We start from the raw sequence: 14,925 nt of genomic DNA, 5'->3' as shown, positions 1-14,925 counted from the left end.
CAAGGTTTATAATTTAATCATTTAAATTAGCATTCCACAAATATACATGTAATTTAATGATTATTGTGCATGAATACATACACAATGCTAATATATACAAACTCCAGTTTGTTTTCATGTGCTGGCAAGGGATTTGTATACAATCATAAGCTGTGTTCATGTTGGTCCCGCTGAATATCCACAATACAAAAGCACAAAAGAACGAGTGATTTACAAAAGGGAATTTGTTTAAAATCACTTTGATTTATGTTTCAAAGGATTATCTTCTCATGCCAGCATGAAACTGGGTTGAACCTATGAGAGAAAAACAAGATATGTAAGTTATTTCAAATTAAATTGCGATCTATACCTGACCAATTAGTACAGGCATTCTCTGGAGATGATGCAAGTCTGGTTTCAGACCGCTGTAATAAAGTGAATACTGCAATACAGAGAATCAAGTTTTTTTGTTTCCCTGGGCAAATAAAAGTTTATACTATACCGTAGTCTATTAAGTGAGCAATAGCATTAGGTCTAAAGTATTATTAAAAAATGTTAAACATCATCTGTGTTTTCAGGGAGTTGTAATCCTTGCTGGTAGAGGGTCTTGCCTTGATGTTGAAGGCTGCTGACTGATCAGGGTGGCTGGTGGCTGTGACAATTACTTCAGATAAAACAAAAATGAAATTTGCTGTATGGATTGGCTCTTCCTTTCATGAAAATTTCTCTGTAGCATGTCATGCTGTTTGACAGCATTTTACTCAGTGTAGAACTTCTTTCAAAACTGGAGTCAGAGCACCCGGGTGGCTCAGTTGGTTAAGTGTCCGACTTCAGCTCAGGTCATGATCTCACAGTCTGTGAGTCTGAATGCCGCATCAGACTCTGTGCTGACAGCTCAGAGCCTGGATCCTGCTTTGAATTGTGTCTCCCTCTCTTTCTGCCCCTCCCCCGCTTGCACTCTGTCCCTCTCAAAAATAAACATTTAAAAAATTAAGAAGGGCCCCTGGGTGGCTCAGTCAGTTGAGGGGCTGACTTTGGCTCAGGTCACAAACTCACATTTTGGGAGTTTGAGCCCCATGTCGGGCTCCTCAGAGCCTGGAGCCTGCTTTGAATTCTGTGTCTCCCTCTCTGCCCCTCCCCTGCTCACACTTTGTCTCTCTCTGTGTCTCTCTCAAAAATAAATATTAAAAAAAATTTTTAATTAAGAAAAAAGTGGAGTCAATCCTCTCAAACCCTGCTGCTTTATCAGCTAAGTTTTATGTAATATTCTAAATCCTTTGTTGTCATTTCAACAGTCTTCACAGCATCTTCACTAGAAACAGATTCCATCTCGAGACCCCTTTTTTTTTGCCCATCCATAAGAAGGAACCCTCATTCACTCAAGTTTTATCATGACATTGCAGGAATTCAGTCACATCCTTAGACTCCACTTCTAACTCTAGTTCCCTGGCAGTTTCTACCACATCTGCAGTTACTTCCTACACTGTAAGTCTTGAACCCCTGAGAGTCATGGAAGAGGGTCGAAATCAACCTCCTCCAAACTCCTGTTCATGTGGATATTTTGACCTTTTCCCATGAATCACAGATGTTCTTACATCTAGAACGATGAATCCTTTTTTTAAGGGTTTTGATTTACTTTGCCCAGATCTGTCAGGGGAATCACTATCTATGGGAGCTAGAACCTTACAAATTATATTTCTTAAGTAATAAGACTCGAAAATCAAAATTACTCCTTCATCCATGGGCTGCAGAACGGATGCTGTGTTAGCAGGCATGTAAACATTAATCCTGTTGTACATCAGAGCTTGTGGGTGAGCAGGTGGCATGGTCAATGAGCAGCAGTATTTTGAAAGGAATATTTTCCTGAGCAGATCTCAACACAGCTTAAAATATTGTTGTCAAGAGATGCAGAGTGTTCTATCCTGATGATCCTGATGTAACACAGGCAGAGCAGATTTAGCATAATTCTTGAGGGCCTAAGGAATTTTGAAATGGTAAATGAGCATTGGCTTCACTTGCTGCATCAGCTCCTAACAAGAAAGTCAGCCCATCCTTTGAAGCTAGACACTGACTCTTCCTCTCCAGCTGTGAAAGCCCTAGATGGCATCTTCTTCCAAAAGACGGCTGTTTTGTCTACATTAAACATCTGTTTAGTGTAGCCACCTTCATGAATTATCTTAGCTAGATCTCTTGGAGCTTCTATGTTAGCACTTGTTGCTTTACCTTGCACTTTTATGCTGTGGAGACTTCTTTCCTTAAAACTTGTCAACCAACTTCTGCTAGCTTCAAACTTTCTTCTGCAGCTTCCTCATCTCAGCCTCCAAAGAATTGAGAATTAAGGCCTTGCTCTGGATTAGGTTTTGGCCTAAGGAAATGTTGTGGTTGGTATGATATTCTACCCAGACCACTAAAACTTTTCCTTATCAGCAGTAAGGCTGTTTTGCTTTCTTATTCACGTGTTCACTGGTGCAAGCACTTTTAATTTCCTCGAGGAACCGGCATACGGATGAGCTCTTCCTTGAAGAACTTATCTTCTGCATTTACAGCTGGGCTCTTTGGTGCAAGAGGCCTACCTTTTGGCCTATCTTGGTTTTCGACATGTCTCCCTCACTAAGCTTAATCATTTCTAGCCTTTGATTTTAAGTGAGATGTGTGACTTTTCCTTTCACATGACTACTAAAACACCACTGCAGGGTTATTGACTGGCCTAATTTCAATATTGCTGTGTCTCAGGGAAGAAAGAGGCTCCAGGACAGGAAAAAAGAGGAATGGTTGGTCCGTGGAGGACTCAGAACACATCCATTTATCGATTAAATTTGCTGTCTTATATGGCACTGTTTATGGTGCTTCCAGGACAATCACAATAGTAACATCAAAAGTCACTGATCATAATCTAAAGAAAAAGTACGAAACACTGTAACAATTACCAAAATGCATGAAAGTGAGCAAATGGTGTTGGAACGAATGGCACCACCAGACTTGCTCAACCCAGGGCTGCCACAAAACTTCATTTGTAAAAAAAAAAAAAAAAAAATGCTTATCTGTAAATTGCAATAAAGCAAAGCACAATAAAACGAGGTATGCCTGTAGTGATTTCAAATTGGATTGTTACCTACACCAGACTAACCAGTTCATGAAGGGCAGAAGATTACTATTATCTGCCATTTAAAAAACTGCTTTTTATTTTTCTAAAAAAGTCTCATCCATACTTGAACTGATTTTTAAAAGAGATTTTGAACATATATTTAAAAATCACTGTTGCTCTGTAGCAAGGTAAGACTAATGTTAAGATTCTCTTTAAAGTGCCCTGCAGGTTGAACGTTCTATATTATATTCTACACCTCCTGCCTCTTGAAAAATCTTTTGGTCTTCAAAATCTGAGTCTTGTGAAAGATACAAACCACAGCAAACCCTACCAAACAAAGTCCAGCTATGATTCTAACAGCTTCCTAGGACTACAAGTTGCTTGAGTGAAGTGATCTTTTGTATGAGGAGACAAACTACTACCCTATCTAGTTTGGGGGAACAGTAGGAAAAAAAGGGTCTTTAACAGAAATAAAAACAAAATGTAAAAGCTGATTTAAAATTAATTTAAAGCACATTAAAATGATTCAAACACTTGAATCAGGAGTGAATTGAAGGGAGACAGGGAAAATAGACTTTCCCATAATGAATAGGGAATCAATTTCTATTAAGTATGAATTTTTGTGTTTTTAAGCAGAGAAAACAAAATGGTCATTTTTATAAAGTCTTTTGAATGGAACAGGTTTCATGGATCATGAATAAAAGCACTGGGTCCTAGTAGGGACAACAGCTGCATTAAATGCTTAAGATACATGCTTCCTTCTCTCATTTCCCCACCCCTAATTTGCATGTCTCACCTCATATAGGTGACCCTTGAACAATGTGGGGGCTAGGGGTACTGACCCCTTGCACAGTTGAAAATCCATGTGTAACTTTTGACTCCTCCAAACTTAACTACTAATAGCTTACTACTGACTGAGAAAGCCTTACAGGTGACATAGAGGCAATTACCAGATATTTTTATATGTTGTAGTCTTACAATAAAATAATCTAGAGGAAAGAAAATGTTAAGAAAATCATAAGAATCATATGGAAGAAAAATACATTTACAGCATGGTACATAAATGGAGCTGTGCAGTTCAGCCTTGGGTTGTTTAGGAGTCCACTGTAATTAGGAACACCTTCTCCAGCAGACACTGTAAACCTCCCAGGCCTTTGTACCTTGGTGCCTGTTGTACATTTCATCTAATCAATCTGAGTAGGGTATCTTTTTTTGTGGGAGTGAAACTAGGGTGGTAAATCATTTCTGGAGTTGAATTCCTAAGTCTAACCTGGTACCTCATGAACTAAGCTCTGGGATTCAATTATCCTGATGAAGGTCAAGGAGTTTCAAAAAGAGAAAAGGGGGCTCTGGGTCTGTCCAGCACGATGGGGCTGCCAGTATTACACAGTTAGGCTGAGAGTACCTGACTGTACAGTTCCAAGTCGTCTTTGCAGTGCCTCTAGCCGAGTGATGTAATCTGTCAAAGCTCTGTCAGGGTCGTAATTCTGAAGCTGAGAACATGCTAAGGAACCAGGATTTAAATCAGCTGGAGGGCCCGGGTACCTAGGAGATTAAAAATATGAACATGAATCCAAATTATCCACAAATAATGCAAGTAACTTAACAACCTGCCACCATCCTGCCCTCAAAAGCTAGATCTTCAACTTGAGTTATGAACATAATAACTGATAACTGGCGAGAACAGTCAGAATTCACATTTGAACATTTCTTTACGTGTCTGCTATTGGTCCATAGGTGGCAAAACATCTGGCTTTGGAGAGTAGTTCTTGGTTTGACTACAGACTTCAGTTTTTTCATGTGCAAGGCTAAATATGGATTAGAGATTCTGAAAGTATACAGCCCAGGATCTGGCAAAGAGACTAAGAATCAGATACTTAATATCTGTACATTATTAGGGTTAAAAATTGAAACTAGGGAGCAGAAATTGCAACTCTACAATATTTCCAATATGTGGCCATGCTAAAAACAGACATGTTCTGTTAGCTCTCATCTGCTGATCCCATCTGATGTGTTCTTCCATCTTTATAACCATGTTTCTTAAATCATTCTTTTCTTCTTTCAGTTGGCTGATACAGGTTGTGCCAGCTCAGCATTATGCTCAGTAGTCCTTTCAGTCAATGAATCACAAGAAGTACTTGGGGACACTAAGCTAGGCCTAATCTATATCCCCTAAGGTTCTGAGTTTGTGATGTACAAGGCGAAAAAATTTCAATAAACTGAAAGTAGCTACTAAGTCATCATGAAAGTGTCCAGTAGAATGCCTGTTGCAGAAGCCCTCAATGAGCGCTGTGTATGTACAAATGTATGTTGTGGAGACTTTAGAGTTTTTTTCACGATCTGCAGAGACTGTCGATTTAGTTAATACTTTTCCCAATGTCTAACCACAGCATATACTAAATAACACTTGATTAGTTCAGTTTCCAACACCCTTGGAAACCAGGCATAAATTCAAAAACTGGGGGCGCCTGGGTGGCTCAGTTGGTTAAGCATCCGACTTCGACTCAGATCACGATCTCACGGTTTGTGGGTTCGAGCCCCACATCGGGTTCTGTGCTGACAGCTTGGAGCCTGGACCCTGCTTCTGATTCTGTCTCTCCCTCTCTCTCTGCCCCTCCCCTGCTCATGCTGTCTCTCTCTGTCTCTCACAAATAAATGTAAAAAAAAAACACAAAAAAAACCAAAACAAAAAAACCAAAAACTCTTTTTGTGGGTGATGGGTATTGAGGATGGCACTTGTTGGGATGAGCACTGGATGTTGTATGTAAGCCAATCTGACAATAAGTTATATTAAAAAAATGTTTTTGATTCTGGACCTTAGCTTATGTAAATTATATACAACTGAGACACACCAGCTATTTCAAAGCAAAGGAGTCAAAGCCCTAACAGTGTCCTCCTTTCTCTGTTAAGTGTTAGTATATGTAACGAATCTCGGCAGCTTCGTCACACACTTACCTATTTTGAAAATGTAAAGGAGACCTAGGATAGTCCAGCTCTGATCTTGAGCGATATGCTGTGTGTCTCGGTTCTCCATATAGCTCCAGCCCCCCAGGAGAATGATAAAATGGGTCAGACTTTTCAGCACCTAAAGTAATCCAAAATGTTACATACTTTAAGGGGGGGAAAAAAATCAAGCCCTTGGAAAATTTCTACAAAATAGGTAAGGGCTCAAAAGACTACTATACCGTACTATACAACATTACCTATTTATAGTCATTTTTAGTTATTCTTCCCAAAGAAGAGAAAAAACAGTAGAACGAACTATTGCTTTATTTTCCTTCAAGTATTTCTGATTATCTGGAACTATATGTCAAAGAAAATAAACTATTTTTAACTGGAGTATTTTCTTTTTAAAAGACTTCTTAGTGATACCTAGAAGTGAGATGAGGGGTATCTGAGTGTGAGTGGTTTAGAGAAAAAGATGATGTGGATAAAAAATACTACATCACACCATTCTACTGATTTATTAGAAAAAACGTGAAATCAAGATTTGCTAACTTACAACAGAAAGCTCATTATAGTGCAAATTTCAGCTGTTTATGTACAAGGATGGCTATTTCAGACCACTTTGCTTAGGGTACCAAATATTTTTCTCTGCTGCTCAGCTACTGGCAGAATGTGTAAAGGTGGTTTAATACCAATATGTACCTGTATGAATACAGTTATGCTCTGTGTCTGAAACTCTGTGTCCTCCCCAGTTTCTAAGCTCATCCTTATGCCTAAAATGTTGAAGTCCTAATGTTTGTTTCCACTTTTAGGTTGAGAGAGAAGGAATTTTAACTGTTACCATTATATACAACCTATTTGTAAACTCAAAACCTGAGTACTGTGAAAATTTCAAACTGTAACTTCTGTATGGCTGAATAACAGCAATCCTTCTTGAATCAGAGCCTTAATGCAACCGTAAGGAGAGTGGGCTCTAGCCAGACTGCCAATGTTCAGTGCTGGCTCTGGGGCCAACAATAAATGCTTTATATGCCTCAGTTTTTCTTGTGTAAAGTGAGAATAACAGTAACTGTACTTACCTCACAGGATTGGCAAAATATACAGGATTGGGAAAAAGCAGGGCTAGTGTTCCATAAAAATGAGCTCTTGTTAACTCTTTAAGAATCAGCAAGGTCCCCAGCTCTGTTGCTTATAAGGGGTCTTTGGACAACACAAGTTCCAGAACACATTTTTTGGAAGATATTACATGTACAGTAATTTTAAACGAATCCTAAACATAAGAAAAGAAATCCTATTCTGACTTCACCTGGATTCAGTCCAAAGCCATCCCTGTTAATATTGATGGAACCAGAACTTGTGACTCGTTGCCAACGTCGAACCAAAAATTTCATTCTAAAAAAGATGCCAAGAAAAAGTTTCACAGCACATCTATAACAGAAAGAGTATAAATATACATTTCCCACAAAATTCAGGTCATACATTTGAATGTGAACACAGAAAAATTTCAACACAATCACATGACTGCCTAATCTAAAATCATGCAAATGTCCCCTAGTCTGGGGCAAAATTAACTAGAACAGGCTTTCCAAGAGGCATCAGAGGTCTCTTCTGTTCTGACTTTATAGAGGTATAAAGGACTCAAAGAGACGAAAAGCAAAAGTAGAAAAGAGAAAAGTAGATGGACAAAGGGCAAGAAATAATGAAAGGAGAAAAGACTAGAGAGACTACAAAGCAAATGAGATGGAAAGAAAATAAAAGATCTTTATACTAGCAGGGCAACTGAGCTGGGAAAGCTGGAGAAGCAGTGAGGCCATGTGATCAGGGATGAAAAACAACGAGGCATTAAAAGGAAGGGGTGGTGGTGGTGGCACTGCTGCCAACCAGTGGTAGTGAGCTGCTGCCTGCCCCACCCCTGGCCCAAGGAACTTTCTGGAACACCAATTTTGATTTCTTAATTCCAATCAGTTTTGAAGCCCAGTTTTAGGAGGGTGAAAATACAATGAACATGTAAGAGGACAAGAAAAAGGAGTTAGGATGACATCCTTCAATGGCAACTGGCTTTCACAGAGCCTTCCCAAACGTTCCAGTAAAATTAATACCTAAACTCTCGTGACCTGTCATTTAGTGTCTTCCAAGTTACGAGCACACTGGTCTTCCTCCCTAGGAAGTAAGCTGCCTTAAGGGATTCAGACAAGGATTATGCATTTTTTCTTTATCAGTGCATCTCCTAGCACTTAAGCCTGTACAAGGTGTACAAGATGATGAAAGGAATGAAAGATGAGGAAGGAGAAACTGGAATCACCTGACAACAATGTGGAGAAGAACAGGCAAGGAGGGCCTCAGACCATTAACAAGATAAAACGTGAGTTCCTTTTGCAGGGCTAACATGGATAAGAACTGGGAGCCCTGGCTGATTATCCTAGCTCTATCACTACTGGCTTTGCAAACTTGCTGTGCCTCAGTTTCCTTGCCTGTGAGATGGTATTCTGGACCAGGTGATCTCAGACAGCTTTCAGTTAAAAAAATTCTGTCACATTTTTCAAAGAAAGGTAAAGGAAAAAGGACAAAACCCTTTGAAGACATATCAGATGTGACCTGACAGGAAGAACTTTAAAAACTGAAGTGCTTTTGAGACTGCCTGGTTACTACGTATATAAAAGGGAGGGGAAGCATGGAAAAACCGAGGTGTCGGGGTATATCGCACCTGGGTGACAGGACTGCAGGAAGCCAGGTCCTCAAGGGAGTTTGAGTCCTGGCACCATTTCAACTACAAACAGAATGAGTGCCAGTGTTGCCGGCTTAGAACTCCTAGAAAAGGCATGACAAAAGCACTAGCACAGTCCAATGCCCTAAAGGCTAATCCTGGGTTTGAATGCAGAGTTAGGCCAGGGTTCTGTGTAGCTAAGACCCAAGAGGGCATTATTTTAGCAAGGAAGACAACGAATGCAGGTAGCCTAAGTAAGTTTTCAAAAACATATTTTCCGTCTTATGGTCCCTTTTATTTATACGTCTGAGCTGCTTCATGGGCTTCTTCAGGGTTAAAAACCAAACATAACAGAACAAAACAATCCAGACTGGATGTGCCAGCTCTGAGTTAGCAGCTGCCTGCACCTGGGAGTCCTCTTCATAGGGTCTCCACAGTACAACATAAAGTATCCCTGCTAAAAGGATGAAAGAAAGAAGTATGGCAAATGTCTCATACTGTATGAATACAGAGCACAACAGGCAGAGAGAAGAGTAGATTAAAAATCTAAATCCTTTTAGTGTCTATTAAAATGCATTTTCTGTCAAACATTTACCTTGAAATTGCCATGGACACTCTGACAGCTGACCGAAACCTGGTGAATCCCTTTGGACGGTGGGTGATCACCTCTAGGTCTGTGAAGGCTGGCTGCCCCCCCATCCGGGCGAGCAGAGCCAGTGTGGCATCTTCACACTCCTGGAACCCACCCAGTAACAGCAGCAGGTATTTCTTCTGATAAATGAGAGCTTTCCGAAAACTTTCTGCCCTCAGATATTTACCGTAAATTCTCTATGTTTAAAAAAGGGAAGAACACAAAGACATTACTAAGAAGCCATTCAAATTGTTCTCTAGAAAAGATAACCTAGATTTTATTAAAAAAAAAAAAAAAAAGTAGAATGGCAGATACCCTACTACTGTTTTCTCCTTTATCAGCAAAGTTGAAAGTAAGGATAATCAACCTTAAATTTCACACTTCTGACTCTTTTTAGTCAGTGGAATGTGAACACAAACCTTGTATCTATGTTTTTGGATTTTAGCCCCCATTCATACTTACTGCAAATGTTTTGGTCATTCCCTTATCATCTCAGTTTGTCTACTTGTGTAGCTACTTTTACTAGTATAGTTGCTAAAATATTTAACTTTCAAATGCTAATGTTCTCTGTCCTTTAAGAGGCATAAATTTATGTTCATTCCATAGTTAAATATTCCAAACATTTTTCTTTCAGATTTTATATTAACATTTTACAAGTAGTTTTCCTACAATACTCATCATAGCCATGACAGAGGTTGTTCAGAGGGCTTATGATCTCACAGAGAATGACGCTCTGACACTGAAGGAAGCAAAGCTTCTGTTGGCAGTGGAAAAGAGAACTTTCTGTTGGTCTGTTAGAGATGACATGGTGGGAAGTGGACCATGAGCTCAGGGTGCTGCCATTGAGACATGCCTCATCACAAAGTTTTTGTGACCAGCAAGGGACCTGCATTCATGACACAGACTGAATAGTGAGACCTAAGGACAGCCTGAATGCCACCTAATTTCTTCATTCTGTTCGGTTAAGATTAGTGAAAGATTAAACAAGGCAAAAGCAGAGGACCAGCTCTGGTGTATGTTTAGATGCAAGACGTCTCTTACCTTTATAGTGGCATGCTCAGAATCAGAGCTCAGATTCTGAAGTAAAGCTTCATTTCTTAGTTCAGCCTTCAGTTTGTACACTTCGGCTTCTGCTCTTTTCAAGGATTTTTGCAGAGTCAACTTTTCTCTGTTCCAGACTTCTTTTTCGGAAGCAATGATTGCTTCAATGTTGGCACTACCACTCAATGAAAACCTAGAAGACTACAGAAACCAGAGTATACTTTCATGATTTTTAGTAATAAGTCTCTGAAGAAAAACCTAAATTAAACACATTAAAGGTAACCCTAGGAGATACCAGCTTTCCAATCTCAGATATGGAGGGTTCAAAGCCAATCTCAACTGACATGAAAGAATATACACTAATATCCTTTGCTTAGTAGATTAATTTTAAAACTAAAAATCCCCGTGAAAGCCTAGCCCCAAAGAAAGTGTTTAGATTTTGAAGAGTTTTAAAATAAAAAAGTCTAGAGGGCCGCCTCAGTGGCTTAGTTGGGTAAGGATCCCACTTTTGATGTAGGCTCAGGTCATGATCTCACAGTTTGTGAGTTCGAGTCCTGTGTTGGACTCTACACTAGCATCACGGAGCCTACTTGGGATTCTTTCGCTCTTGCTCCCTCTGCCCCTCCCCTGCTTGCGCTCTTGTTCTTCCTCGCTCTCAAAATAAATAAGCATTAAAAAATTGTTTTAAATAAAAAAGTCTAGAGACTTAATAAATGGGGCCATCTGGGTTCAAATGTAGAGCCTGGGCCTGAAACAGTACACTGGAGAAGTGGGGAAAAAAATAACCAGGCACGTACATAGAGAAGTGGGTCCCTACAGAAGCTTTGTGGATGTTATGATTATGTATTTGACTACACAGCTGTCTCACAAGTCTTTCCTATCTTTATATTATATTCTTGTTTTTATATTACAGATGCTAGCAATTTATTTTGTAGTTTTTAAATGGAAAAAATTTCAGTAAATGGCCAGAGTAATTTATTAGACTGTAATATATAATTTAATGGCATCTTTCACTTGAGTTACACACATAATAACTGATAAATAACTGATGAGAACAGTCAGAATTCACATTTGAACATTTCTTTACGTGTGTCCACTGCTGGCCCATAGGTAGCAAAGTATGTGGCTTTGGAGAGAAGCAGTTCCTGGTTTGACTACAGACTTCAGTTTTCACATGTGTAAGGCTGAATGTGGATGAGAGATTCTGAACACATATAACCCAGGATCTGGCACAGAGAGGGCTCCCAATAAATAATATCTATTATCATTATTGTCAACCCTATAATATTTTCAATGATCTTACTAAGAATCAGATACTTAATATTCGTACCCTGCTAGGGATAAAAATTCAAACTAGAAAGTAGAAACTGTAACTTTGCAACACTTCTAATGTGGCCATGCTAAAAACAGACGTACATAATCTCTGCCAGCTCCTGTCTGTCGATACCATCTGATCTGTTCTTCTAGCTTCATAACTGTGTTTCTTAAATCATTCTTTTCTTCTGTCAGTTGGCTGATATGTCCTGTTAGCTCAGCATTTTGCCTCAGTAGTCTTTCAGTCAATGAGCCACAAGAAGTACCTGGGGACACTAAGCTAGGCTAGAAAAATAAAATGATATTAAGGTTGTGTAAGCATAAATATTTATACACAATGCACATAAAAATATGAAGAGGCACTGAGAACAACAGATGTCATGAAGAAGTGGTGTTTGAGTTCAGTCTTATATAACAAGGAAAAATTTAATAGAAGAGAAGATAGGGAAGGGCATATTAAGCAGAAGGAATAGTATGTGTACAGGCACAAAGGTTTTGTGTGAGAGTGTCTTGCTTTTTTGGGAGCTACAATTTGTGTGGTAAGGCTAGAGTAAAGGCTGCCTTTACTTATGGATAATATACCTAAACGTAGTCAATGGAGAGTCATAAACGGTTTTGAGACAAGAGCGTGACACAAAATTTACGTGTTACAAAAATTCCTTTGGTAGCAGCATGCAAAGTACAGTAAATTAAGGAAGACAGATCCTGGTGTCAGGCAGACACATGACGAAGTCATCACAACAGTTCAGGTGAGAAATGCTGAAAGCCTGAAAAAGGTAATGACTAAGGACACATGGAATAGGTATTTAGGTGGTAAAAGCACAGGACTTAGTCACTGCTTAGATACACAAGTGAGAGTGAAGGAAGGTGGTCCATGGTGACTTTCAGCTTTCTAAACTGGGTGATATCAGGACCAGAAATGAGGGTTTGGGACAGGAAGAAGAAAGATGATGCTCAATTTGGAATGTGCCTATAAGGTTCCTAAGGGATCACTATGGGGTACATTTCCCCATGGAAAGAGTTCCAGTAACTAATGGAAAATATAAACCTGGACCACAGGATAAAGGTATAGACTACAATAGAAGATAAGGTTCCTAAGGGCGAGATTTTATAAGATTTGTTTGATGAAGCCCAGAACCCAGGATGGTACCTGGCATATAACAAGTGCCTGACATAAGTATTTGTTCAGTAAATTTGTTCTCTACTGAGAACTCAGGCTGTGGGAATGAATGAGCTTTCACAATTAGAGAAAAAAAAAAAAAAAAAAAAACGGATGTAGATACAGAGAAAGAATTCATGAAGGTGACTGATGAAAAGAAATGGAAGAAATGAGAGAATACTGACACACACAAGAGTTTTTAAGATGGGAGAGGTCAAAAGTGTCAAATGCTACAAAGAAGTCAAAGACAGGGAATGAAAAGATTCAGATTAGTCAACTGTGAAGACACTGATACCATTCTGTGGGTGGTTATGAGTGGAGAGCTAGAAATGAGACTATTCTTTTAAGAAACTTGGTTATACTACAATAAAATGTCACCATAATTATTCAATAATGATAATGAAAGTTAATTTCCCTTCAAACTTTCAGTATCTTCTATTTGGGAAAGGCAAATATTATTATTAATATTTAAAATAAATAAATAAATATTTTAAATAAACTATTTTAAATATTTAAAATAAACAAAAAGATAAAATTAAAACTCTTTAGAAAATATGGTGCCAGCTTTAAATGGTTCATATAGCTCCATTAAATCTTTGTTCTTGATACCTTTTATAAAGAGTTTTTTAAAGTCTTACCTCTTGCCCTGGCTGGCCAGTTAACTTCTGTAGTTGTAAAATAATTCCATCAATATTTTCCTGAACCCAAATGAAATCTTCATCATCTGCTGTTTCAAACTGTAGTCTTTAAGAGAGAAAAAGTTGAAACATACCTTTCTCAATTAGCGGTACTGAGCACAAACATTATAGATGAGGTGACGCTATGCTTCATCTACCACTTCTCCCTTACATTAAGTATTCTCTTTCTACAGTGTTAAGATATTTGTTTTCAGGTATATGAGTTTTGTTGAAGTGTATCACTTCACTTGAGTGTCTGACTCTTGATTTAGGTTCAGGTCGTGATCTCACAGTTTGTAGGTTTGAGCCCCACATTGGGTTCTATGCTGACATCGTGGAGCCTGCTTGCAACTCTCCCTCTCTCTCTGCCCCTCGCTGCTCCCTCAAAATAAATAAAAATAAACTTAAAAAAAAATTCTCTCCCTCTGTACCTCTCCCCTGCTCGTTTTCTCTTAAAAAAAAAAAATACTATCATCTCCTAATGTAAGTATGCATTAACTAAAATTTCAATTCCTGGAGCGCCTGTGTGGCTCAATCTGTTAAGCACTGACTCTTGATTTTGGCTCAGGTCATGATCTCACAGTTCATGGGTCTGAGCCCCATGTTGGGCACTACACTAACAGTGCAGAGCCTGCTTGGGCTCTCTCTCCCTGTCTCTCTGCCCCTCCCACACTCATACTCTTTCTCTCTCAAAAATAAACTTAAAAAAAATTTCAATTCCCCACCCTTGGCTAGCTTTTAGTGAGGGACAGATTCTATCCAGTTTGTCTAAGAATGTCATTTCCAAAAGTCAGGAGAAAAAAAAAATCTAACCTATTGGAGGCTTTCTGGGCCAGATGATGCAGCTTTGAAGCCACACGTTGAAGCTTTTGTCTGATCATTTCTAATTCATGATTACAGCCAGCTCCTCCTTCATTCATTTCAATCAGTTTAGGATAGCCTGATTCCTTTGTCTCTCCTTCTATTTTCTGTTGAAGAACCCAATTTCTAGTTCGATCACTGGTTAAACTCCATGTGGTTGGCTAGCAATTTTCGACAGAAAAAGAAAAAGGAGTAATTATAAATGAACAACGAATCATATTCTTTCTTAAAGGAACACAATTATGGTTCATACTCCAAATAAACTTCTATGGATTTCCTTTAGATATGATTTGTTCATAACTATTTAAATAATTCAGTACAATATTGAGACACCTGAGTGGCTGAGTTGGTTGAGTGTCCAGCTTTGGCTCAGGTTATGATCTCATGGTTTGCCAGTTTGAGCCTGGCACTGGGCTCTCCACTCTCGGCGCAAAGCCTGGTTCATCCTCTTTCCCCCTCTCTCCCCGGCCCTCCCCTGCTCTCTCCTGCTCTCGCTCTCTCTCTCAAAAATAAACATTTAAAAGTAAA

The 14,925-nt window shown here is 39.0% G+C and overlaps 1 protein-coding gene across 4 annotated transcripts in view; it reads right to left on the bottom strand.

Moving 5' to 3' along the window:
- Nucleotides 1–32: 32 nt before the first annotated feature.
- AKAP9 (A-kinase anchoring protein 9) overlaps nucleotides 33–14,925 on the bottom strand; it is a 152,920-nt gene continuing 138,027 nt past the window's right edge. For all 4 annotated transcript variants that reach the window (XM_047094567.1, XM_047094568.1, XM_047094569.1 and 1 more), the window contains 9 exons: nucleotides 14,350–14,558; nucleotides 13,498–13,603; nucleotides 11,803–11,985; nucleotides 10,387–10,587; nucleotides 9,310–9,542; nucleotides 7,317–7,402; nucleotides 6,020–6,149; nucleotides 4,470–4,609; nucleotides 33–294 (listed from right to left, as the gene is read on the bottom strand). In XM_047094567.1, coding sequence (XP_046950523.1) covers nucleotides 260–294; nucleotides 4,470–4,609; nucleotides 6,020–6,149; nucleotides 7,317–7,402; nucleotides 9,310–9,542; nucleotides 10,387–10,587; nucleotides 11,803–11,985; nucleotides 13,498–13,603; nucleotides 14,350–14,558 — 1,323 coding nt within the window. In that variant the 3' untranslated portion in view covers nucleotides 33–259. The remainder of the gene's footprint in view (nucleotides 295–4,469; nucleotides 4,610–6,019; nucleotides 6,150–7,316; nucleotides 7,403–9,309; nucleotides 9,543–10,386; nucleotides 10,588–11,802; nucleotides 11,986–13,497; nucleotides 13,604–14,349; nucleotides 14,559–14,925) is intronic.

Source organism: Lynx rufus, unplaced genomic scaffold, assembly GCF_022079265.1.
Source record: "Lynx rufus isolate CCGP_SWC_20201006 ecotype Redwood Valley unplaced genomic scaffold, mLynRuf1.p SCAF_4, whole genome shotgun sequence".
Classification (NCBI taxonomy): Eukaryota; Metazoa; Chordata; class Mammalia; order Carnivora; family Felidae; genus Lynx; species Lynx rufus.
Note: the sequence above shows the minus strand (reverse complement) of the source record. Positions and strands in the feature narration are given on the sequence as shown.